This window comes from Pungitius pungitius, chromosome 8 (genome assembly GCF_949316345.1).
Source record: "Pungitius pungitius chromosome 8, fPunPun2.1, whole genome shotgun sequence".
NCBI classification, from domain to species: domain Eukaryota; kingdom Metazoa; phylum Chordata; class Actinopteri; order Perciformes; family Gasterosteidae; genus Pungitius; species Pungitius pungitius.
This window is the reverse complement of record NC_084907.1, coordinates 4,053,631-4,080,302: the sequence shown is the minus strand read 5'-3', so window position 1 is coordinate 4,080,302 and position 26,672 is coordinate 4,053,631. Positions and strand designations below refer to the sequence as shown.

The 26,672-nt window shown below is 46.0% G+C and overlaps 2 protein-coding genes across 3 annotated transcripts; both read right to left on the bottom strand.

The window, feature by feature from the left end:
- Positions 1-264: 264 nt before the first annotated feature.
- On the bottom strand, positions 265-6,866 carry LOC119229443 (dentin sialophosphoprotein). Of its 2 annotated transcripts, XR_005121621.2 has the most exons (3): positions 4,034-6,866; positions 2,313-2,759; positions 265-2,171 (listed from the first exon to the last, which is right to left on the bottom strand). XR_005121621.2 is itself a non-coding variant. In XM_037489779.2 (2 exons), exons 1-2 carry the CDS (start codon positions 6,020-6,022, stop codon positions 2,544-2,546), a joined length of 2,205 nt encoding a protein of 734 aa, XP_037345676.2. In that variant the 5' UTR covers positions 6,023-6,866; the 3' UTR covers positions 265-2,543. The 2 variants fall into 2 exon arrangements, 1 of the variants encoding a protein (XP_037345676.2); XM_037489779.2 differs by having other exon boundaries at positions 265-2,759.
- Positions 6,867-7,295: 429 nt separating this feature from the next.
- On the bottom strand, positions 7,296-25,432 carry pik3c2b (phosphatidylinositol-4-phosphate 3-kinase, catalytic subunit type 2 beta). Its single transcript, XM_037490480.2, has 33 exons — positions 25,078-25,432; positions 21,479-22,371; positions 21,010-21,110; positions 20,666-20,826; positions 20,451-20,571; positions 19,838-19,949; positions 19,600-19,679; positions 19,358-19,421; positions 19,117-19,263; positions 19,000-19,033; positions 18,696-18,891; positions 17,041-17,163; positions 16,663-16,830; positions 16,399-16,513; positions 15,777-15,919; positions 15,504-15,692; positions 15,327-15,420; positions 15,051-15,145; positions 14,733-14,913; positions 14,349-14,456; positions 14,000-14,092; positions 13,748-13,877; positions 13,526-13,662; positions 13,259-13,428; positions 12,991-13,147; positions 12,660-12,769; positions 12,087-12,288; positions 11,708-11,832; positions 11,496-11,613; positions 10,630-10,705; positions 10,403-10,509; positions 10,154-10,282; positions 7,296-9,795 (listed from the first exon to the last, which is right to left on the bottom strand). The coding sequence occupies exons 2-33, from the start codon at positions 22,325-22,327 to the stop codon at positions 9,604-9,606; spliced, it is 4,827 nt and encodes a 1,608-aa protein (XP_037346377.2). The 5' UTR covers positions 22,328-22,371; positions 25,078-25,432; the 3' UTR covers positions 7,296-9,603.
- Positions 25,433-26,672: the final 1,240 nt, after the last annotated feature.

The window sequence follows — 26,672 nt, the reverse complement described above, 5'->3', positions numbered from 1 at the left end:
TTTGAGTCTCAAAATAACGTAAAGTTTCACATTCCAAAAATGTCAGATATTGAGACACAATAGAACAATATGAAAGGTCGATAGGAACATCGAAGCAGTTTATCCTCAGGGGAACCCGAATGAGCCCCATTTTGTTCGGTCAATAAAGAGATGTTGCTGTTGGTTTGTTTACCTGTAAACAGTCAACGCTCCTCCCACCTCAGGGAACTTTTATATCCTTTTCAGGCTAAATGTAGGAGAGAAAACACAAAGAGCAACAGAGCGTATGATCATTAAATGTTGATTTAATTATTAATGAGATATATTATTTGTGAGGAAACAATGCAGACGGAGGTACCCACTGAAACAAAAGCATTAGAAAAATAAAACCTTTTTTCTGACTGAAATAATCCCAAACATTCATCCCGTCGTTTCCAACCTGCTGCTATAGAAGTACATTTAGAAACGAGGCATTCCCTTTCTTCTTATTGAATACTAGCTGACAGAAGACACCAGACCCCCCCCCCCCCAGTGGATCCCGATCCTCGTGCACACGCTTCCTGTGTGCAGACTTCATTGATTAGTGCAGCATGCAGACACTTCACTATTTAACCCCCGACTCAGAATAGATAATTCCAAACACATTACCCACGTCACGTGCGTAGCCACAATTAACAATGAGTTGTTGGATGAAGCAAACTGTCGGTTCCTCTGATATACGATAGATTTCTTTTGTGAAAATAAAACATCTGTTTCTTTCAGGTTCAGGTCACAATCTGAAAGACGATTTAATGTTAATAAAACAGCTGTATCGGTTGCTTGAGGAGGTAACGCATTGACAAAATAAAATATTTCCTACCGATGCAGCGTCACAATAAAAGCATTGACAACTTTCAATGTGACAGTCAAGAGATGCATCAAAAGAAGTAATTGTGAGCCATAAACAGAATAGTGAACGTCTGTCTAGTTTTAAACTGGTAACACTGCAAGAAAATCAAGACCAGGAAAAACAATGTACAACATGAATACCATCAAAATACAGCTGTTTAGATGTTACAAAACGTCCTACATCCGCCAAGTTCCAATTTGTTATTCTTTTGAAAATTGAAATTTTTAGATGAATACTGAACTGCCCGTTTAGTTTTACGCAAAGGTTCATACGAACAGTTTATTATTAAAATTAGATATTAGTACCAAAAGTCAATCTTCTGAAATGACATTTTTTCTTTGCTTTCTTTTTTGGGGGGAAACTTCAAACTGTGGAACTACGAGACATTTCTCCATTTTATAGAAAAGTGAATTGATTAATCAAAAAGTTAATTACGCTAGTATCAGCTCTCCAAGTGAACTATTTATTCCCGTCTCTTTAAATATTCTCCACAGACATCATGAGAAGTTCATCTTTGGAGAAACGACGTCACTGAACTAAAATGCAAAATAAATGTATTCAAGAAATAACTAAATTATATCAACTATTACTTAGGACATCTGGTCTCAGCTTTCAAATTTACGTTATTTTGCCAGCTTTATTTTATTAATCAACACTTATTATGCTTCGGGTGCAATACTACCATCAATATACTGATTAGAGGCAGAACACTACTTACTGATGATGAGTGATCAGTGCGAGAGGAGGTAGGGGAGCATTTCCTACATTAATGACAAAGATTCATGCAAAAATCGATCGGATTCAACACCTCAGTTCCTCCAACAGTCACTCACACAAGCTTCAAATCTTTGGTTTTAAACTTTAAACTAGGAGCTCAAAAGAGTCGCTGAATCCTCCTCAGACCGGTTCCATCCAGTTATTCTGTGAAGACCTGCGAGTCACAGAAAGAAGCTGCTGCAATGATCAATAAGATAAGCAAAAAACAAGTTTTCAAATTAGTCAAAAAACTTAATTATAGAACAATTGTCGATATGAATTGATGGTTCCATGTTAGTATTTTATAAACTTTTCCTTGAGTGTTTTAATAAAAACAGCTGCTTGTTTCTGTGTGTGATTTAAATTGAAAATGTAAACTGCACGATCAAACAGGTCTCTCCTTCTCTAAAGAAAATAAAAAGAGGCGACGCTGTCCAATCAGAACACAGGGAGGGCTTTTCTACTGAGTGAAGAAACCCTTCACATCACCAGCCGGTATTTCACCAAAGCGGTTGGTCGTGAAGCGCGTCAGTCCAGAGAGACGAAGCTGCAGAATCAAACAGACAACAAGTCAGTCAGTAAAGAGTCAGCAAGTCCCAGTCTGTCCACATGCTCAGTGTCTCCGTAGTGTCTCACTGCTCAACAAGTGCAGCTTTTCATTTCGTCAGTATGACCAACGTCGACCTACAAGGTCAGTCAGGCGTCCAGATCGACCCTCGTGCTTCCGGGAAGTAGAGAGGGGCTCGACCCTCGTGCTTCCAGGAAGTAAAGAAGGGCTCGACCCTCGTGCTTCCAGGAAGTAAAGAAGGGCTCGACCCTCGTGCTTCCAGGACGTATCCTCCTTCGTTGTCGAGCACGTGGAGGACAGATGGGAGTAGTTGTCCTCTGGCGTCCAGGACTCATGACAGCTTGAGGGTGCTCAGGCGTCCTGGATGTAGAGGACAGTGACTAGGCGGCGGTACACCAGGGTGCGGTGCTGTGGCTGCAGACAGTAGTCGATGCTCTGCTCCACTTCCTGGCAGCGCCGCTGGAATCGGCAGCGATCGCGGGCCAGCTCCTCCCAGGGGCCCCGCCGGTCCTCCTCCTCCTCCCCACAGCTGGCAAAGAACTCCTCCACATCGTCACAGAAACGAACCTGAAACAAAGGGTCTCGTTCAGTGAAATCTGGTTGGAGCCTCACACATCAGGGTTTAGAAAGTTTCAAATCAGGCCTTGAACTGCCATTTAAATCTGTGATAGTCACCATCATTTTAGACTTTTCACTCTTATGTATTTCACTTATAGACGTATTAAAAGAAAGCACGGTGTTTTCGGAATAGGTGATCTTCAATTATTAAGTCATGAACATCAAAGTTTAATTTAAAATATAAAATTAAAACCAAGACTACTCTATTCAACGTCTCACATTTCCTAATGCAACTGCATTAATACAACAACAAAAAACACATTTTAGATGCACTACATTTATTTGAAAATAAGTTATTTTGCAGATTTAGATTAATACAAAATGTCACTGAATTAAAATCAGCTCCACCGTTACCACTAAGATCTTTTTAGCCACTGGACGCGTTACCGAATAGCTTCCCTTTCCATACAGCTTTACTGATATATAACAACCATTTGCCCCACTACTACACCCCACCCCCTCCCAAAGTTATAAACCTAGAAGAAACAGGAACCAATCCAACTCATTGACCAGGATAGTACTATAAATAAATGATTGATTAAGATTATATTTGTGCCTCCAGCTTTCACGTTTATTATGTACCAACTGCTTCTTTACTCATTGACTTTGATTCAACTAAATCAGTGGGACACAGATCCGTTCCATCAAACATTATCATCCATCAACAAAAGGACTTTGTCCAGAGTCACAAAACAAAACACAATGAAACTGTTCAGTGTGTTTCATGTTTAATCACATGTATCACTGCAGTAATATAAGGAACTATTAGAGTTCCAGAAAACAGGAAGTAGAAACACCTGACTGACTCAACGTGAGCTGGAAGGAAATAAAACTACTATTCAAATGTAGCTCTCACTTCAAAATACCCCCATCTGTTCTCAGGAAGTAATTCACCACCCATGTCTGTTAGAAAGGCCGAGTAGATATAAAATACCTTCTTGTGATTTAGACTTTTCTTTGTTTTTAGCAAATCATAGAAATCTTTTGAGCGTTTCTTTTAATCGTTAAAATAATATATATAAATTAAGTGTGAAAATGAATTTGCAACTAATATTTTAAAATCATGAATAAAATATTGTCTTGTGTCTATTTTTCAGATATATTTTCAAACTGAATCTCGTTGGTTTGGAAAGACATTTTAAAACAGACACCATTACCAATTTTAGAAAGCGATTAAAATCAATTTACTGTAATCTTGTCTTTGTGGTAGAAATCAAACTGACCTTTTTGGTCGTGCTGGAGCGCTGCGTGGTGGAGCAGCCAGAGGAGGTGGAGGGTTCAGAGAAGCCACTGTCCAGCCTCTCCTCAGCCTCCTCCTTCCTGTACTCAGGTGGAGACGCCGGGTTAAGGCGCAGGGAGCAGGAGAGAGTCTGGGAGGCCTTCTTTGGCCTGGCCCTGGGCCCCACCTCCTCTACGGGCCCCGAACTCCTGAAGGTTGCCTGGAAGTTAAAGGGGCTGTAAGGGTCCGAGGAGCAGCCGAAGGAGCTAAACAGGCGGAGGCTTTCCGCTTCGTCCACCTCGCTGGCTGAGGTGGAGTCGTCCCACGTGTCGCTGCCGGACGGAGGGGAGGACGAGGTGAGGGGAGAGGAGGCTACGAGGTTGGAGAGCGGCAGCGGGGTGACGTCGGGGGAGGACGCCGGGGTGGACAGGGCGGAGGATGGAGGCGTGGCGGCGGGAATGGGCCTGGGTGGCGAGGTGACTGTGTGCTGCTGGGCGGTGAAGTTACGGGGGTTGTAGGGATCAACACTTTTGCAAAGAGAGCGCCACATGCGCTCCGCCTCAGTGTCTGCCTCGGAGTCTGAGGCTTCATCGTCCTCTTCATCATCATCATCATCGTCTGTCAAATCAGACTGATCAGACGAGCCCTCGCTTTTAAAGCCTGCATCATCATCATCATCATCATCATAGTCGTCCTCGTCGTCGTCACTGGAGGTCCCGTCTGATTGGCTACTGTCGTCACTGCAGGGGCATCCCATGATGAAGGCAATGGCTCTATTTTGGCACTCGGGATGAGTGAGCGATATTCCCTCAACGGACTCTTCCTCTTCAAGTCCTGATTTAGCCTTCTCCTCCTCCTCCTCAATTCCAATTTTAGCCTCACCCTCCTCAGAGCTCTCTACCTCCATCTCTGCCTCGACAGCGGTGCAATTTTCAACTGGATCGACCTCCTGCTGCGGCTGCACTTCACTCGGTACTTTCATGCTGAGGTGGCCCATCTGTAAGTGTTCCTCCTCTAGACTGGAGTAACCATTGTCCTGATCAGGGGTCAGAAGTGCCACCTCGCTGCAGGCGGCGGCAGCTCCTGAACCGCTTAGGTGGTTACCGATTTTGGGCCGGCAGTCCGTGGCGGAGCCTTCCGTGTTCGAGGCTGTTGGAAGGCCTCTGTTGTGCGACAGCTCCTCTTTGAGGAGCGTCAGTCCAGCGTTTTCTCCCGGCGTCCATCCCTGGCCATCGCACTGGACAAACAGACCTGTTGTTCCGTTTACTTTTGTTTCCACCACTGGTTGTTGTGGACAAAGACAGCCTGTGACGGAGACCTCCCCGGCCCTGGACACATCTGATAACAGCCCTCTTCGTAAGCTCTCGCCTTCCCAGAAGCTGCCCCACCAAGTCCTGCTTTTACCCCCGCAGATCTTTCCCGGATGACCCGCAGGCTCCCAGTCCTTCCCTCCTAGGGGACTAATTTCCTGAGATGACACCAAGCTCAACAGATCATGACTGAAAAAAGTCTTGACAGAAGAAACGTATCCAATCTGGGTTTGCGGGCAGAAAATTAAGTCCATTTCCTCCGAGGTTTGAATTCCCATTTCCAGCAGAGAATCAGCGGGGAACCACGTTAAAGTGCTGCCGCCCCAAGGCTCTGCGCAGCCGGAGGCCCTGTCCTGCTGATGCCGCGAGTGGGTCAGGTGAGGGGCTGGGTGCTGTGCGAGTGGCTTCATGTCGTCTAGCTGTCTTAAAAGCTCGCTTTCCTCATCAACAAAGCTGTTTTTTAAACCCCCACTGATCCAGTCGGCTCCGGTTTCCGCCCTGATGGAGGCCTGTGGTCGGCCCGGGAGGTATCGTTGCAATAATGCCATTGCGGGCCTTGACAGTAGGCCGAGCCACGAGCTTTCCTGAGCTTCAAGCCCGGGAGAGGAGAGTCCACGCCCGGCCGGGGAGGACGAACTATGTCCGCCCGATAAATGTCCGTCACCGCTAAAATATTTTAACATTTTTTCTAGTTAAGTTAAAAAGTGCAAAAATATAAACTATGCGACCTGAGAAAACCGATATCTCATGCGGCAGCTCGGCGGCGAATGTGACAGCTGTCAAACTGTCGATGGCTGCAGCGGCTCCGGCCCGGGTCAACGGGAGCAGTTAATATCCATGTATGATACACGTTTAGTGAGATTAGTTAACATGGAGGTTTTCTTTACATACACTGGCACACATACCGACCACCGCAGCAAGAAGGAACCCAGTGAATGATCTCCGTGAGACCGGCGCGCTCCGCGGCGTTAACGCTATTGTGAGAGTGGTGATTGGACTTCTTTCTGGTAGAGAACTTGGGGAAGACGGCGACAGAAAAAAAGGTGGACGAGTCCAGATGTGACGATGTAAGACGAGCCATTTTCTTTTTAAAGACCGCTTTATATATCCGGGGAAGAGGGAACGGACGGCTTGAGGTCCGCGGATTCCAAGGGCTGAGGCTAGCAGATTAGCTTAACGGAAGAAGCTAGTTAGCTTAGCAGTTAGCTTTGACAGGAGTGACGTTTAATTTGAAATATTCTATCAGGAAACAAACAATTCTTTTGCTTCGTTCTTCGGGTTTAACTGTTTCACAAAATATCGATCCGTTGTTTATAACCTCCAGGCTTTTCCCGAATTAAAAGCGTATCTGCGCGTCGCTTCCGTGTGTCGGTGTGTCCGTCTTCTTGCTGCGGGGAGATTTCATCAGAAACTTTAGGGACCGTCCACAAATTCTCGTCCTTTTTTATCGCGAGACCAGGGAGCGTCGCGGTGTTACCGGATTGTGTGACACTTGAGTGCTGCTGCTAGTTACATAACGAAAGCTAGTCAGGTCTTCGGTGCTGCCACGTGTTTATCAGCTGAGAGCCTCCCACACAGATGGGACCTTATCTGTATTGCTTAGTTTACACATTAACTAACCAGCCATATAAGGATGTAGAGGTTGAAAAAATGAAAGATATCAAGATTGTATGCTATTTCACTTTTTAAAAATGTATTGTATTTGTTCAAATGACAAATTACCAGAATGTCCTTTCCAGTTGAAAAGCCATGCGTTAATCCAAATTCAAAAATGTGCACAGCAGGGAGTTGGTTTAAAGTACAAAAAAATGATATCAATGTTTACGTGCCCTTTGTCAAGTTTAATTTTTTGGAATTTTTGCATTTTGTAAACCACAGGGATACTTTTTACTAGTAGTAAAAATTAAACAAAATATAAAAAGTTAAAATAATGAATAAAAGAAAAAATATATATATTCAAACCAAATAGTAAAAAAGACAGGGCAATGAGAAGGCAAAAAGATGCAAGTAAGACATGTTTTTTTCAATTCAAGTTTATTTTGTAGTGCAAATAATACAAAACATGTTCAGAATAAAATTAATACACATTAATAAGAGCTTCTGCTTCTGCCGCCTACGCTGCCGTGGAAAACCTCATCACATTTCATGGAGTCTGTACAGTACTTAAAGATCCAGTTCACTGTGAACTTACATTCTGCTCCTGTTTTCCTCACTGCTCATCTCCTCTCAGCTCTACTGAACTCTAACGAAATGTAGGATGATTTAAATCATTCACATTAACCAATTTTCTCTGTGACAAGAATATTTAATCTTGGGACTTTCTTTATAAAAAAGGAATGAACAAACCTCTAAATAAGTCTTGGGTTAACACATTAAACTTTTTGATCAATAATGAATTTGCAGATCCTAATATAGATTTATCATTAAGTCAATAACATGTCAAATGTATGAAGCTTTTAAAATCCTCATCTGAGAGGCCAAATCTGCATAATTTTAATAAAAAACTATTTGAATAATCAAATTAGTTGTCAATCGACCAATTGATTGGATCGACTGATCGCTGCCACTCTTTTGAACACAGCGTCAGAATATAGCCGGATGGGATCAATATTGCGACAATGTGCCAACTGGTTCCTTTTGAAGATTTACAGGAGAGCATTTGGGTCACAGGTAGAAAAAGAGGAGGAGTGTGAGAGGAGAACTCATGATTTATATATCATCCCCCAAATCAGTGTTTAGTTCAGTGGTCCCAAGCCTCAAACGAGACAGTCTTGCTACTTTTCTGCGCCTCAGGGATAGCGTGTCAAAATAAACTCTGTTACATACATAGCGTATATTCAAAATAAAGTTCCACCTTCACAGGAAGTCAGGTTTAGGCAACAGAACTGCTTAGTGAAAGTAAGGAAAAGCGTGTGGTTGATAACGCGACTGAGTCACGACTCTAAAAGGGGTCAAATAAAGAAGGTAAGCTCGGGACAACCAGTTAGGTAATTTTCAGTGGTGCACAGAATCAGTCAGTTTGCCTCAAATATCTGAGAGAAACCAACATTGTTTCTCTCTCAGAATGCTGATATTCAAGGTATCACATTTGGAAAAGTGCTGAGCAGATGGGGGGGAACCTGCAGCAGACAAACCACCCAACAAAAACAGTAGAATACATCACAGGATTGAAAACAAAATGAAGGAATGAAACATGGAAACAAAGGCAAAAGGGATCTCTGTCTCTCTCATGCACCAACAATAGAAAAATCACATCATCCTTTCATCTTGTTTGCAGAAAGACAGAAATCAAATCGTATTAAAGTATGTTAGAAATAGAAAAAAAATGTACAATGTAAACCAACTTCTGAACAATATGGCGTCTCAATTCTCCCAACATGCACCTGTGCCAACTGAAATGTACGAGAAACAAAGTTTTTTAATTCCGATTATCGTCATTATATTAATCTTTAAGTCATCGGTTTCCCTTTTTTCACTGACAGAAATTATTTAATCTTATTTATAAAATCAGACCAATCGCATCCACATCAAAACCAAAACCAGTGAATAAAAATAAATGAAAAACCCTGGACTGCAGTGAGTCCTCTCAAACTCCGAACAAAATTATTCAATTAATGAATGACCAACTATTCCCCCGTCGTCATCGACGACCAGGCCTCAATTGAGCCAAACTCACACTTTTTACAAATTGGCGTCATCCGTCCGTTCGATTAGTTTATTGAAATTAAGAACACTGCTCTTCAAAGTTAGATTAATTTAGCCACCTGTGACCATTCAGAGAATTTATGCAACGGTTTATGCACATTCCAACTGAAATACGGGACACAGGTGTTTCCCTGGACAGTAAAATTTTGAAGGCGTCTTCGTTTTAACAAATACAAATATTCTAACAGACGTCTGCTGGCAGTTAAACAGTTCACATAATTCTATTCAATTTGAAGACCTAAGACCTAGTAAGTGAGTTTGTTTTAGGCATCTTCATTGTGCAGTTTGTTTGAAATCACATCAGCGGACATTTTTGAAAGTTTAAATTGAAAATGAAAGAAATTGTTATTTTCCAATAAAAGTCCAGATTTTGTCATTTTTCTATCAAAAACAAACCGAACATCCTAAACTGATGACGTTAGTGAAGTTAAACGGTTTAACTTTAAACTCCCTCTCACATAGAGGGAGGATCAGCCACACGGCTTTTACTTTGAAAGGACTTTCCTTTTTTTCCCTTTTCTCACTCTTCTTCTCCCATCTTCCCGGAGAAGTCCTCCTGTCAGTGGGCAGAGTCGGAGCCAGCGGCGCCCAGTTGGTGCCAGTCCACCCAGTGCTGACCCGGGACCAGCCTCTTGAGCGGGATCAGGGTCTCTCCCAGCAGGGTGTTCTCCCAGAAAGCCCCGTCCCCAAGAACTCGCAAGTGGATCACCCTCTGGTCCAGGTCCCCCCGAGGGATCCGCTCGTACACCAGCTGGAGGGTTGGGAAGGGGGATATTAATAATGATAATGAAGTTAAACAAACAGTTTTACATTTTCACAAGAGTATGCTCAACCCGGTCGTGTTTTTCAGTTGATCTATCGACTGCTGTCAGGATGTAACGAGAATTCAAACAGTGCACGGACGGCGGCTTCAGTGGCCAGAAATTCAAAATAGCAAAAATATTCTTAAAAACAAAAAGCAAAAAAGGTATATTGATTTACTACAAACCCTTCTAAAGACTTTACTGTAGTATTTTTATAGTGTCGTACTAGTGCTTCGACCCCAGTCCTCGTTGCAGGTTTTTTCCAATATAGCTCAAAATAAATATCGGTACTTCCTGTCCGATTACCATCTCGTTGTAGGTCGGGTTGCAGGTGCGTCGCGCCGCCTTCGTCTTTCTCTTGCTGGTCTTCTGGGGATCCGGGAGGAGGTAGAGCTTCACGTAGGGGTCCGGGTCTGTGCCGTCCTGCAGGGGCTGCTGCAAACAAACACACACACACACACACACTATTCAGCCACAGAAAGGTTACATAGTAACCAGTGCGAATTAACGTGCAGAAACACAAACACACATAAACACACTGAGACTCAGACTGACCAGGCCTCGTATGTGCATGACCATGATGAAGAGCTTGTCGTTCTTGTAGGAGATCGACAGTTTGACCTCACCGAGCGCTTTGCCTGCGGCTGGAGACCACAACAATTCTGCAACACACACACGCACACACACACACACACGCTTGTTCAGTAAAATCTGTATTTGGAATGTAACTAAGCACATGAATTTAATTAAAGTAGAATTTGGTAGGAGTAGATGTTTTGTACCTGCCGGTTTGGCGACAACCGGTCCCGGCCTCTCGTCTCGGGGCAGCGGGTGGAAGAAGGTGTAGACGAGGTCGCACTGCAACACAGATTATATTTACCCATTAGAATACGCGTTCATATGGCTCATTAAACCTCTGTGTCTTCATGCTCTGACTGAAGGTCAACACCACGATAGCCTTATTGCAAATGTAATAAATGACTTACAAAATACAAATATGAATTATTATAACAAGACAAGATTTAATGCAAATGTAATACAATTCCTATAACAAAACTTAATGCAAAAATTCTAGAATTATTATAGTAACACAAATATTATAGTACAATTTAAGGCAAATTTAATAGAATTGAAAAATAAGTAAAATGGTGGTAACGCAACACATTTGATGCAAATGCGATAAAAGTATGTAAACCTAAAATGTTTGAGTGTGCGAGAGAAAAGACTGAGAGCGAAACTTTGCTGACAAGTTTCTGCAAAGACCCGATAGCTCGCACGCGCACACACACACACACACACACACACACACACACACACACACACACACACACACACACACACACACACACACACACACACACACACACACACACACACACACACACACACACACACACACACACACACACGCACGCACAGCGTTTCCTGTCATTGAGGACATTTCTCAGGAATCAGAGTGAAAATGAAACCTGTTTATCTGAGCAGAAGGAATGAGTCATCTAAACCAGCAACAACAAAGAAATATATATATATATATAAAAAGATGCATGGGGGGGGGGGGGGTTGTATTAATGATTTGGTCGATACAGACACACCTGGTGGAGATCTGCCTCCTCTTACTACTGTTCACACAGAGAATACGACTGACCTGAGCGACCTCGGGGGCGGCGTGGATAAGGTGCCACACGTAACCGTTCAGCTCGTCCTTCCTCCTGTCGGCCATCGCCTCCCCACGCGATCGACCAATCACAAGACGGCTGGGGAAACTGTGGGGCGAGACGTGGAAGAGTGCAGTTTTTTGTTTTGTTTTGTTTTGAGTTTTTACTGTCTAGGTGTGTGTGTGTGTGTGTGTGTGTGTACCTGGGTAGTTTGGATGAAGGGAAGATGAGTCTCAGTTTGCTGTGAAGTTCATGGAACTCTTCAAACGTCCTCTGAACCAGCAGCGCCTCCTGCTGAGCCTCACGCTCCACCTTCACTACAAAGGCCTGAAACACACACACATTTAAAAAACCATTGCTATTATTATATTATGTATTATTTAATATTAATGTTGGATCTAGTCATTGGTTCTTCTTTCTTTTCACAATTATCAAAAGTAATTACTTTTATTCATGCAAAAAGTTAAGATGCTTTTTAACAGCAGTAGTCCTTTACACAGGAGCAGTTCAAAACAAATATTGTATATATGTATATATATATATATATATATATATATATATTAAGCTGTTATGGGACTCACGTATCCCTTCCCGGTGCTGGCGGCCCTGATGTGTCTGCAGATGTAGAGGTTCCTGATGAGTCCGTCGCTCTTCGCAGTGTGGACCCTCGGAGCGAAGGACAGCGTGGGTCGATCCTCGCTGGAGGCGAACTTCATCTGGGCCAGATTGTGGATGAAGAAGTTGAGTTTGGTGGCGACGCTGCCCAGACTGGACTCTATCAACCTGAGGGGTAGAGGGGAAACCGTTAAAGGGAGCGGTGACTCATCATCCTCACTTCCTTCATTACGATCCAGTGGAGCTCCACCAAAACACAATAAACTCCAGAAGGTATTTATAGCCATTTATTGCAGGGTTTAGCTTTAGCTACGCTAGCCATCTCACCAGCTGAACCAAGCTGCCTTTAACTTAGCGAGAACAGAAGTGTGAGCCGTTGTGTTTGACAATATTTCCACATTCCTGAATATTAACTATGCTCTTTGCGATAAATGACATCCAGAAGCCAGATTCAGTTTGGACCAAATAGATGGTTCTGGGTTTGAGTCAACTGCAACTGACAGCCCATCACACCTGTGTGTGTGTGTGTGTTTGTGTACCTTGTGAAGTACATGGTGGCGTCGGCCTCCGACTCGTGAGGTCTGAGCGCGTCGTAGACGTACTTCAGATCATCCAGATCAGACAGTTCAGGTATCCCGCAGGACAACATCTGCACACACAGCATTACATGTAACCATGGAAACACACTACAAACCTATTTCACAATTGATGTCACATGATGATTATCGTTGATGATGATTGTTAAGTTCTGCAGTCACAGCAGCGTTTGAAGATTCCTGGACATTTTTACTACACTGCGTCCTAAAAGGGTGTTTCTGTTATTCTGTCTACCCCTCCCCTCCTGTGTGTGTGTGTGTGTGCTGTACCCACCAGGCCCAGCAGGTTGAGGAACAGGTGCGTGTGCTTCCTGATCATGTTGTACGCCTCGCAGCAGAGGTCCACGAAGCCGTGGAAGCGGCTCGACGGTTTGTCTCCTCCGTTGATGACGTACGCCATGTCGGAGGTGAACACGAAGGGGGCGCGGTCCCTGCAAGCGTCACATGACACACATCACACATAGATGGTGGAATGCAGGTAACCTTTCTGGCGTGACTGTGTCAAATCATCCCATAAACATGAATGTGACATCACGACTCACCTTTTGATGTTCCCAAACATCTGGGCGTGTCCCAGGAACTTCCCGAAGTCAATGTGGAACATGTGGCCGCTGGTCTTCAGCATGATGTTGTCGTTGTGGCGGTCGCAGATTCCCAGGATGTAGGTCGCCACGCAGCACCCGGCACACGAGAAGATGAAGTTCTCCACCGCCTGAGCGCAGTGTGATTATTACTCAATCGATCAGCAATGCACATCTGAGGGAGTGACACCTGGTCTGTAAGCTGTGTGTGTGTCCAGGTGTGTGTACCTTGTCGTACTGCTCATCGCTGGGGTTGTGTTTCTGCAGCCAGTCGGCCAGCGGCCGGTCTTTGAAGGACCCGGTGACTCCGTGTTCCACCTGGATCTTCCTCAGAGTGTCAGCCTGAGGAATCATCTCCACCATACCTGGGAACAACACACCTGTCAATCGACAGCACACCCTCTTGTGACATGCACCTGTCCTCCTGCCATGCACCTGGCGCGTCCTTACCTCGTCCTCTGCCGGTAGAGAAACACTTGAAGATGACCATCCTCATGTCCAGTCCTTCCTGGATCCAGATCTTGTTCATAATCCTGATCACCTGCAGAGTCAGCATATCCTGCCGCAGGTCGTCTCCTGACTGGACAAAGACAGCAGGAAACATTACCAGAATATCTCAGACTTGTTATAGTGTTGTACTAGTAGCAACTAGTGCTAGACATACAAGGAATTTGACTTGGCGGTTGGGGTGGGGCGACTCACCTTGAAGATGACGCTGATGTTGTCTCCCCTGGGGTCCAGGTTTTGGAAGGACAGTTTGAGGGGAACAGCGTTGGAGTTGAAGAAGGAACAGGCCTATGAAAGACAGAAGAAGAGAACTGAAACCAGACCCAACAGTTGAGGTTTAAACATCTTGAAATATCACGATGATATTCCTGCTCCCCAGAAGATGAACCTTTTAGGCTTCAGTGACCACTGCACTTCCTCAGAGAAAAGCTGTTCCTGATATTCTTTAATCACATTAAACTCTTTAAACATTAAACACACTATGCTGGGATTGTGCGTCTGCATGTGTGTGTGTGTGTGTGTGTGTGCGCATGTCTTTCAGTACCTGGATGTTGATCCCTGTGACGAGCAGCGCCGGGTTCAGAGGAAGTCGGCAGCTGCTGTTCACTAAGAAGAACTGCTTCATCTCCTCTAGACCCTCCCTGAGTACACACTGCAACACACACACACACACACTTATATAATAACAACATCAACAATATCTTTTTAATATAAATTATATAATATCAGATGATATGAATTAAATATGAATAATAGTTTAATCAATGTTAACAGTTAATTGATTAATTGAACAGAAAAAAATCAATTAGTAAATAATTTTAACAAATGTCAGTGCGGCAAATTCTCTGGTTTCAGTTTCTCCATTTTAAATGTTTGCTGTTTTTTCAGATTTACATCTCAAGAAAAGGCAGACGTTCCGTCGTCCCACCTGTCTGCTGGACGGCGAGGCGTCTCGGACTTTGTGGGCCACGGTGGCGAGGACGGACACGAGCCAGCACTGCCGGTCAAACTCCTCACGGAGGCCTCGGCCGACGCAGCACAGCAGAGCGGCCAGAAGGTGCTGGTAGCGAGCGCTGAACTGACTGTCCTGCAGGTTGTCCTTCAGCAGCCTGAGGGACACACGGGGTCAAACCCGAGAACCTGATCCCAACTATACACACATATATATATATATATATATACACACACACGATATATAAATGTGGCATGTAGAGTGAACACAGAGCTAGTGAAATGATCAGCTGACCAGAAGAGGTAGTGAGCGATGCGAATGTCCCCGATGGCTCTCCGTAGGAGGAAGCGAACCAGAGAGCTGTCTAGGTAACACTCGTACTTCAGAGCCTGCGCCGCAAAACACGTCGTAAGTTACACTTTGCTGACAAAAATAAAAGCTTTTCCTTAATAAAAAAAAAGACTCTCCTGTTGGTTGACACAATAAAAGAATCTCCTCTTATCAAACACAATAAAAGTCTATCCTGTTAGCAGACGAAATGAAAGCGTCTTGTGTTTTTTCTCATCTGACCTGGACGAGCTGAGGGAGGAAGTCCAGTAGCTCTGGATCCGAGATGGAGTCCATCCACTGAACAGCCGTCCTCCTCAGCTCCTGGTCCGGAAACCTGGAACACACACACACACACCGATGTCACTCATGTTATCACAATGATGGTGTCGGTGAGCGGGGGGACAGGGGCGGACGTACGAGGCGTGGAGGAGTCCCAGTGCGTCCTGGTGACCGAGGCAGGCCCACTGTTTCAGCAGGGCGTAGATGTCCGGCAGGCAGGCCCACTCCCAGCAGGGGGCGCTGGCCAGCACCAGAGGAAGAGCCGCACTCTCTGACTGACAGAAGGCCTTCTTCTCCCAAAGAAGACGCTTGTCCTCCACCGTCAACCTGCACACGGAGAGACATTTTAGGACCTTCTCTTTCCCTAAGTTACAGTCACTACAGTCACGTGTGTGTGTGTGTGTGTCTGACCAGAAGACGGCCTTCTTGTGGAGGACGTCCTGCAGCTGGATCTGACTGATTGTATCCAGTCTGGAGAAGTCGTACTGAGGACAGAAGTCTGCCGGAGACGGCGTACTGAACAGGACCTCGAACGACGAGGTGGGGAAGTCCACCTGAGAGACGGACAGGGTGGAGCAGACATAGAGACGGAGACAGGTCAAGGGTTAGTGTGACCCTTTAAAATGATATCATCAACGTTTTGTTTTCGCACAATGATTCTTACACAATAAAGAATTACATCTGTGGAGCCACAGAGGAAACAATACAGCATAAATCATGTGGAATATTGGTGACTGTCCCTTTGAAACGGAGACGCTTTGAGCAACACACGTGCGTGTGTGTGTGTGTGTGTTGATCTGTTAATCAGGCAGTGTGTGTGCAGTCTGTTTTTTTCGGTTAAATTTGATGACAAAGCAGTTTAGCAGGAGCCAGGCGAGGAGAGGAGAGTGGGACAGCAGGACAGGATGCTTCACATCCATTGTGCCAAACTTGTGATTCACTGCAGTTGTTAATGAACTTCAGGATGTACAACAGTGATCTGGACTGGACCGGTTCCCGCGAGGACCTTGAAGGTGGACTCAATCCGTCTCACCTGCAGGATCACGCTGTCCGGCTGGCTGAAGTTTGGCGAGCTCGTCCGGGCGTTTCCGGTGCCCCCCGGAGCCGAAGGCCACAGGCCGAGTAACTTCCTGCCGCATGTCAGGACGCTACGGAGACACGCACACACACACACGTCAGCTTACACTGTCTATTATGGCCAGATGGAGGACAGGAAGTGACACGGCGAGCCAGATGTTTGGGGGGGGTGGGGAGGGGGTGTTATGTCTTCCTGCGTTGGGGGCGTCACGTGACTCACTGTCTGAAGTTGAAGAGCGGCATGGTGACCCATCCCAGGGCCTCGATGCTGCGCCGCTGCCGCCCCTTCTCCTCGGCTCCACCGGGGGGCGGCAGAGAGCTGGCGTAGAGGGTCACCGTCAGTTGGGACTCTCTGGGCAGCTGGTTGATCTGCACCGGGAAGCACACCCTGCAGGGGGGGGTGCGGGGGCGGGGGCATAACACAATGTTGGTCAAAGCTGGTGGCAAACATTTAACATTTAACAAAAAGAGTTGCACACGTCTCCACCCTTTGCTGTAACTTCAGGCTACAAAAATAAAAAGATGACGGCCAAAAGCCAACGAGGGGACGCCCCCGGCCATGTGTTACCTTCACACAGCGTGTGTGTGTTGTGTGTACCTCTGGTCCCACACCACCAGGTGGAACAGGTATTTGCTGACCGCCTGCTTGCTGGTGTGCTGCGGCGCGCAGAGCTCCGCGCCTCCGTGAGTCAGCGAGCAGGACAGGAAGAAACCCTCGTAGCTGTTCCAATCAGAGAGCAAAACATCAATATAAACATCAATATAAACTATATGTCAATATAGACAATATAATAATATTACATTTTTTAAAACTTAAAATCAATTTCATGTAAAATATAACTAATATGAGTTACCAAAGCAGTTAAATGAATGCGAATAAATACATTTAAACTTCTACTGCACTACATCTGACATGTGTGGTTACACATCTTGTTATCTTGTCCTAAACCTTTTGCAATCCTCAGTGTCACAACGACTTCCTGTCATATCAATGCAACCTTTCCTGCTTGGCGTCTCACTAGATCCATCCACAGGCCTCTTTTTAGCTTCTCCTTTCCCTCTGTGAAATATATATATCTCCCTACTTTCACAATTCCCCAGAAATGATTATAATATGAGTATATGTTGGACAATAAGAAACAGTTAACAATGTACAAATCCATATTAAAGATGATGATGCTCTTAAGAGTAATAAAAAAAAATACAATACATTTTTGATAATGTAACACCATGAAATAAGCTGTACTGTATAGTAAGTACTTTTCATACATTAAGTCAATAACATTTATGTACTTTTACTTGAGGATCTGAGTGGAAGTAGAAGTACAATACTTGAGGAAAGGTTCTCTGCTAAATTCCACCACTGAACACTGCGCGCACACACACACACACACACACACACACACAGATGGCGTGTGATGCTGACAGCCAGGTGTCGGCCGGCCCTGCCTCTTCTCAGAGGTCAAAGGTCAGCTCCAGTTCCCAGGCAGTCAGCCCTTTGTCCCTGCAGGGGTGTGTGTGGGGGGGGGGGAGGGGCACCAGCTCTTAGCTGAACTGCCTTTGTTTCAAGGCACACACGCACAGACAGACACACACACACACACACACAGCTGAATCATCAGTGTGTGCTCACTCGGTGGCTCGTTGCTGCTGACGGTCTATCTGAAGCTTTGTTTGTGTTTTATTTGATCTTTGGTGTATATTGACTCACACAAACAGCAACAAAAACAAACAAGTGTACCGTGAAGAATTCCGACAACGAGTCCAACTCGTAATGTTAAACGTATTTTAAAATGTATTATAAAGAGACAAGAGGATTATTATATTTACTAAATATTCACTGTGATTATGAAGATGTTTCTAAAGCTTCTACTTTGTATAATCCTCAGACACATTAACGTCTGAGGATTATACAAAGCGACCTGACGCTTCGTAAAGCCTCTTCTTTCCCCAAAATGACATCAACAGTGCGGAGACGGAACTTAACGGTTATATTTACACCATTGTGTATACGAGAGGTCATTTTAAAAAGACAAAGCCAAAGGTCACAAAAGGTAAAACGACGCAAGAAGCTGCAGCTTGTTGGTCAGAAACACTGCCAAAAATGTATTTAATGGCACTTTTGGAAACAATGTGTCCACCTTCCCTTTGAAAACATGACGAGGTGAAGCAGTTTGGAGGCGACGGGGCGGCGAATGTTTCTTTAATGCGTGTCCGACGAGCCGCTTTAACACGTGTGCGTTTGCTTCTTACCTGGCGGCCCAGGTGATGGGGATGCGGTGGGCGGCGTGCACGTTGAAGGAGAGCACGTTGTTGACGAGGCCGGCCTCCTGCACCGGCGCCGTGCAGCAGCGGCTCTGCGCCGCCGTGTGGAAGTTGGCGTTGAACGTGCTGCAGTAGAGCTCCACCAGATCCAAGATGGCCGCCGTCAACTTCTCCACCACTTTGTCTGTGGAACGAGGAATTTTAACTTTGCAATTCGCCTGAGACTTCAGCGCCACTTTATAGTCTGTCAATGTTGTTTATGTTTTGTTTAATGTTTATTATTGGCACGTACCTCTGTTCTCTCTGACAGCGAGCACTGAAGCATCCTGGGACGAGAAACCAGAAGAGAACAGCTTGTTAATATATGACTGAATCAGACCGTCCATCCGTCTGTCCGTCCGTCTTTCACCTTGAGGACTTTGGGCTGCAGACGACAGGGGCATGCTGGGAGCTGGCTGAGGGCAGCGGTCACATCGGGCGTCTCCACGGCAGCTAACGAGCTGCAGAGCGCCTTCACCGATTGGACGAGGCGCTCCACGTGCAGCGGCAGCTCCGCCTACGGAGAGAAGAAGAAGAAGAAGAATTCAATTTGGATTCTGGAAAGTCTATGAGAGGACTTATTCTACTTGGGACACCTGAGACGGTGTTACCTCTGACAGCAGGAAGGACTCGGCTTCATTATGAAACGTATCCAGCAGAAGAGTCAGAGCCTCACTGTCCACAGAGAGAAAATATGGAAATCAACCAATGGAAGAAAATACAAAACAAAAAAGTTGTTCTTTGAATGAATTTGAACTGAGAATCAAACAATTTCTATTACAGCACCAGGAGCCACTATTCATGATGACTAATACTACATCCTGTTGGTTGGGGTCAAAGCCCCGCCCCTCACCGGGTGACAGTCTGTTTGATTGGACGCTCCTGCAGCAGGATGCTGTGGTTCATGGTGGACATTGTCTCATCATCTTCTTTCTGTCATCAAAAGGCAAAAATATGACAATAATCATCACTTCTCTCCTTCCTCTCCTCGTTTGAAAATCTCACATCTAATGACAAAAAAAAAGCCTGTCTGCTATTGGCTGGTGTTTGGTGATGCTGCAGAGTGTGTGAGTGTGTGTGTGTGTGTGTACCGTGCGAGACAGCTCCGTGTTGATGGAGGATCTCTTGGTGAGAACCAGTCGGACGTCCCAGTCGAACTTCAGACACTGTTGAACAAACTCCAGACCGGCCAGAGTCTGAGAGCTGAGAGGAAGGAATACAAATAAAAACAAATAAAACTCTTGTGTTTGTGTCCTGCAACCATGTAAACAAATAAAAATGATAAACTATCTGGGGTTGTTTAACAGAAGATCTCACTGTGTGAATAATATCTTTTTCAGACACGTCTTTGTTTGTTTACATTGTTATCTATTAGATAGCGGTCTTTTTGTTTTTACTTGTATGTAAACTGTGTAAAACTCCACCGTCGTCATGGTCACTCGCTTCCACTTGAATTATTAATATTTCTGCGGACGGACGGTTATTGTTTCGCTGCAGGAAGCTCAGTCTCCCTTATGCAGCTTATCACACAGAAACACACTTCCACGGATAACACACACACACCAGAAAAGACTACAGCTGCTGCGTGTGTGTGTTTTACACCAGAGTCACATGATGGGAAACAACAACCAGCCGACGCCGAAGGTCACACATAACATACATGTATAATAACATGGATACTGAGAAGAAGACGGCTGCTCTTACTTGTTGAGGAACTCGTCGTGTCCACAGACCTTCAGCAGGTAGTCGTCCACGTCCATGTGGTCCAGGTCGTCCTGAGCGTAACACAGAGTCTGATAGATCAGCAGGTCCACCGTGGACGAGCCTGAGAGAGACAGGGGGACAGACAGAGGAGGAGCGAGTCAGAGACAGAGAGTCAGAAAGTCTTTTATCGTGAAGCCCGTCACATCCTGCCTCACCGTCACAGGTGAAGGTGAGCGGCTCTCTGAAGTGCTCGCTGATGACGGTGACCTTCACGCCGACCCCGAGACCCTGGTGCAGCTCCTCCAGGCCGACGGACGGAGACCAGACGAAGCCGCCGTTCTTCGAGCCGTCGCTGTGCGGGTACGCCGACCGCAACCTGTACAGATACACAGAGTACTGTGAGCCCTGGGAGTACCGAGAGTACTTTTAGCTTCATTTTGTCAACGTACGAGTGGTACACAAGAACGAACAGTATTACTGTCATGCTGTTGATGTCTTCGTATTATCAGACCGGTACACGATAAGGGTGTGTGTGTGTGTGTGTTTGTGTGTCACTCACACATCCAGCATGTGACAGAAAGCTGCCACTTCCTCATCTCTCTCCTCAGACACCTGGAACAGTTCGTATCCAAACCCGTTCATCCGGGAGCCCAGAGACACCTGTCAATTACACACACACAGCCGTCCAATTATGAGTTTACAATTACTTGAGAGCCCTGTAATCAAGTTTCACCTGTTTGGAGTTTTAATTTCCACAGTTAAGTATGTAGTGTTTTTTTTGTCTTCATCAAAAAAAAAATGTAATATGACTTATTTTAATATTATTTATTTGTTTTATTACCATTCTCATTTCTATTAATATCATTATTACGGTGAAATGATTATTATGTATTGGACTAAACTTATTCCTGACTAACTATTATTCTAGGGTCACATCCTAGAGACATCATCCGATTCGTCCACGATGCAGGCAGCGGGAACGCCACTTGGTTGCCGTGGTGACGATAGATAGAGACGCAGGGTCTTACCGGGTCTGCTGACACGCGCCGATGGTTCTTGTTGCTCTTGGGAACGGGTACGTACGTCCTGGGCGGAACTTGAGGGGGAAGGGTCTTGCTGCGGGCCACCGGCTTACCCGATTGGTCCCCGTTGGCCCGCCGCCCCCGGGGCCCGTGGCGGCTCCCGTTGAGCCGGGACAGCGACTCGTTGATGTTGTCGTAGTTCAGCTCTCCCGAAGTCACTTTGGGCGGATCCACGTCTGGCGTGAACAGGTTGACGTTGCGGGGCGCGGTGGGCCCTGGGGAGGGCAGGAAGGGGTTCTCTGACCCCGACGACGCGGGGAGGGGGTTCCTCGGGGGGAGGGCGGGGGGGACGTCGTCCGGAAAAGAGGGGAGGCCCTTGGAGAGGAACCCCGACCCGGATCCGAGCGAGTTCCCGAGGCCGTAACCGAGCACGTCCCTGAACTTGCTGACCTCCGGACTGTCCAGGATGTACAGGGGCTCCTTGAAGTAGCCCCCCTGAGGAGGGGGCGCCCGGGAGGGCACGGAGTGGGAAGACCGCGACCCTCCAGGCTGGTTCAGGGAGGGGTCGGAGCCAGAGAGGCCCCGCAGCAGGCTTCCTCCCGCGGGGGTGGGAACGGGCTGGCTAGGGGTAGGGCGGGGCCGTTCGATGGAGGGATTGGGGGTCTTGGAGCGGGCGGGGGTCCGGGGGCCGCTCTGGACGCTGTCCGGGCCGCTCTTGTCCTGCTTGAGCCTGGACAGGGCGTCGTACTCCATCTGCAGGGCCTCGGCCAGGACCAGATCCTTCTGACTGAGACCCAGAGCCTCCAGGCAGCCCCAGCCCGCCTCGCCCTCCTTCTGGGTCTGAGGCGCCGACATGATGCCCGATCTGCTGCTACAGGAACCGGCGAGGACACATGGAGCTGCAGAGGACAGAGAGGACACATGGGGCTGCTGAGGAATGAAAGTACGTGCACATTGTTATCAACAGATAATGAACTGTGTTATTTTGAGTCTTTTGGCCTTTTGAAATCTAATCTTTCTATGAGCATTGGACCGTTTCGCTGAATTATAAAATGCATCATTTTAACTGCATAATAGCTGCAGAATGAATCATTTTCTACCGGTGTAGTGACGGCCGAGGGAAGGGCCCAAAAAAAACAAAAAAAACCTCTGTGTCCTTACATTACATTACATGTCATTTAGCTGACGCTTTTATCCAAAGCAACGTACAATAAGTGCCTTTCCACATAGAGATACAAACTCAGAAGAACAAGTAACAAGAAAGTACATTTTTTTTCAAATAAGCAGTTTCAAAACATGTCCTCTCGTCTCCAACACGGAGAATTCAAACTAAAACTACATTGTCAAGTGTTTCCCATCGTTCTACGAGGCCCCGGAGCCTGAACGGAGCAAAATGAATACAAGTGTTTTAAAAAGAAAAAGGTGCCATGCGGATGTGGTCTCAGTCTGTGAAACGGAGATATCCAGGAGACCAAAAGACCTGCAGCCGAGGAGAAAAGGAAGTAAAACACAATGAGGAGGAAGGAAAAGAAGAGGAAGTGGGGCCCGGGCAGAAGCACTCAGAAGTATTTTAATGACGCGACTCGCTGAAATAAGGTAGAGGCAGGTGATGATCTGATCCCCGATCAGCGAACAAACACGTCCGTCCCGATGAGCGATGGACATAAAACGCTCTGCAGCCTGAAGCCACGTCCAAGTAGTTGCAGCATCTCTCGTCTTTTATCTCACGACACAGATATCGGATCCATGCTCTGTATCGGTCTGATGCTGCAAGGAAAGAGACTGATGCCGTCTGATGGTCCGGTTCATTCGTCTCCATTTCAGACCTTGGGGGTGAGGGGCTGGGAGGTGTTATCATCCCCACATGCAGGGGGGGAGGGGAGAAGACGGATGATGGGGGAGGGATGTCATTATGTGCCCCCACCCCCACCCCCCTAGGGAGGAATAGACCCTGATATGGAAACCACAAACCAGCTGTGTCCCACTTCCACGCGTCAAAGCTCCGAAGGGCTGAACCTCAAGTCTTGCTTTCCATATTTAAAACTCTGAAGCTTTGACCGTCTCCATCAAAACAAATAAAAAAAACAAAACAAATCAGGGTCATTTCCTTAAGGGCTAAACCACAGTGTTCAAATTCATAAAGAATTTGAGGTAAGCTCCGCCCTCAAGCATCCCCTGCTTTATGGTCTGTTTGACTCTACACAGAGGATGGTTTACTAAATGAACATCATGCCGTACTGAAGAAGACTCAAAACTACAGATTGAAACCGTGAACTCATGTTTACTATGTTTACTGAGGGGAGGAATCAAGAGAGAAGTAGAACCAAGTTCTCATCGACTTCTATGGGACCAGGAGGAGGCGTACCCTGGTCAACATCGTCTCCATGGAGATGTAACTGTTGGCTCTACTGATAGGAATGATTGCATTGGTTTCTGTGTGTCCATGAGTATGCAAACAGATCACTGCACAAACAATAAATGGGAACTTTTGGACTTTGGAAATAAAACTAAACCACTAAACTAAACTTAACTCAAGTTAATTTTATGGTGCGCTGCAGCTGCTTCCAACTCACAACTTGTAATGTCGAACTCAGCAGATGGATCTCCACGCTTTCAACCCGTCGTACATTACCAGTTTACCATTCAACTTGAGCAAGGCACTAGTCTCACAAGTGGAGTGGGGTCAACATCAGGGGAGAAACCGATGCGCTAACAAAAGATGGGTTCATTAAATATTCCACTATAGACTTATTTTGATTTTTTGTTTGCCATTTATTCAGTTGTGTATTGCAATGACGTCACCTCAACGGCGTTTTAAAAAAAAACAATGCGTCTCTGGTCCAAGCGTCCCATAAACACCTAAAGTCAATATGCACCTGTCCGGAGATCGTACAGGTGCCAATTACGTCATGACGTCACACCCTTCCCGTGATGATTGCTGGTGTGTTGTCGAGGCTGTGCTTTCAGTTACTTTTTTTTTGTTGTTGCCCGGAGTGGAAACGTGTCCAAACATCCCCCCGGTGACAGCTGCAGCTTCCAGAGAGGTGTCCGACCAGCTGGGTCCCCGCCAGACTCCATTCAAAAAAACACGTCATTTTTTTTGTGGCCTCATTCACCGGCTCGCGTGCACACCCAGTGCGGTGCTGTCTTTTACACGAAGACGCGTCCATTACAGAAAACGTTAAGTTATTCGTGTAATAATTAAACTTTAACTATCGGTCTCCCACCAGCAGACCGTCCCGAAGGGCGGTGGCGAGCGACGCGGGTCTCTTCGGTGTGTTTTACCCCCAAAATATAGCGACAACCGAAACTATATGTGCGCCGAATTTACCTGAAGGCCATGCGGACAAGGTAGAAGCGCGGAAACACGTCGGGAAAACAACCAACGCGCCCAGTTTAGGCACAACTTGTTTGTATTGCAAATTATTTAAATGGGGTTTGGTTGTGACCTTCTTCGCGATGGGACGCAGTCCCACGGCGAGGGAGCGGAGAGCAGCTTGCCCGCCGCCGGGAGAAATGCGTCAGATCGGGACTAGAAATCACAGCGGCGTCCGTTAACGGGAGCTAGCTTCGACCCCAGGTGGAAGGTGGGGTGGTGTCCTTACCTGAGTCTCGCGCTCTACGGTCGCCAGCAGCGGGCGGCGGATGCCATTTTAAAGCGGTTTAGTTTCCTGGGAAAAGCACACAAAAAAAAATCTCATCAAGCTCCCCTCGGTTGTCGGTTTGTTTTTATCGGTGAAACCAAAACAGATCCACTGCCGCCGGTACGGGCGGCGTTCCGCTCATCCACGACGGTAGAAACTGAATCACCGGCTCCGCTACACACGCCTCTGTTCACGGGCTGAACAATGCCGCTCTCCGTGCGAGGCTCCGCTCGCTCCGCTGCCCGGGTCTCAGGCGAGGTTTATCGGCCGTGCGTCAGCCTCCCGGCGGCAGCTGCTCCGTACGCAGCGGCGTCAAGTCACGCACCGGCACCATGGCAACCACACAGGGCGCTTCCGGTGACCGTTTCAGAGTAAAACCTATCCTAGCCCCTCTCTTTTTCTCTTTGTATATCATGTGTATGAATATATATCCCTACTTATAATGAAACCGGATCAACGGGTCCGCTTCACACGCCTCTGTTCACGGGCTGAACAATGGCTCTTCGATTTAAAAAAAAAACTTAAAATAATGACACAAAGTCAAAGGGCTTCCGGTGATACTTAGACTCAATGTGTGTATCTTGACTGAACTTGAGTCCAGAGGGGGAAACCGTTGAAACAGCGACACTTGGGGGACAGAATGTTCCTCACAGAGAGGTTTACTACCTTGGTAGAAAAAGGCACAACAAAGCCACATCATTTATTTTCATAAACTACGGCAATCTATTGCTGTAATGAAGTGTTCCTAATTTAATTTAATTATAACTATTCTGATACCGAAACTGTTATAATTCAGACACTGAATATTTACTCCGGTGACAACTGTTGAACTTTGATTTGTTTTTCTTTCCAGTCTATCATTGAACAGCAATGTTGTAACTGGCCCTAAATAATGCAACACTTCATATTCATATATACCCTTTTTTGGTTTATTTTTTACATTATGCATTAATATGACTCTTATTGCTACTGTGGTTTATTTTGCAACGGTGTCAGTTTAATTTTTTATAAACGGGTTTTCATTTATTTTGAACGCATTGTTTTTTGATGTTTTCTGTTGTGACCTTTGATGAAACTTTCGCACAATAATTTCTGTCTTATCTTAACTACATCTGCCACCATTATGATGCTAAGCTTCCTGTTCCTATTTTCCTAATTTACGCCTGATGGTTTCTTCTCTTCTTCTTCAACTGTTGATCTTTTTCTTTTTCAGTTGCCGAAGCTCAGCTCCCGTCTCCTTCTCCTCTTTGGAGACACAGGACGTAGTGCTAGACCTGCTGGAGGTAAGGGAGGCCCGGGAAAACCAGAACCCGGCCTGAAGGGGTCGGACTTCAGTACAGTGATTTTCTAAAGGGCTCCTGGTAGAGACACTACCACTTTAGTCCACAGGGGGCGACATAAACACTAGATGAAAGATCCTTGGATTTAATAAAACACTATATTTTTGCTTTAATTAGCCTCTATTGAATCCATTATTTTATTGTGTGATTAGTTTTTTCTATATATTGCCTGTTTGACATATTATCACTGCAAGTGATTTTGTGTCTAATGTTCAG

Coding starts and splice junctions, on each gene's coding strand:
- LOC119229443 (XM_037489779.2), bottom strand. CDS start 6,022: ATGTTAAAATATTTTAGCGGTGACGGACATTTATCGGGCGGACATAGT. Junction 2,760..4,033: donor GCTCCAGCACGACCAAAAAG/GTCAGTTTGATT, acceptor CCTTTGTTTCAG/GTTCGTTTCTGTGACGATGT.
- pik3c2b (XM_037490480.2), bottom strand. CDS start 22,327: ATGTCGGCGCCTCAGACCCAGAAGGAGGGCGAGGCGGGCTGGGGCTGC. Junction 13,878..13,999: donor ACATCAGCGTCATCTTCAAG/GTGAGTCGCCCC, acceptor GTCTTTGTCCAG/TCAGGAGACGACCTGCGGCA. Junction 13,663..13,747: donor CTCTACCGGCAGAGGACGAG/GTAAGGACGCGC, acceptor TGTTGTTCCCAG/GTATGGTGGAGATGATTCCT.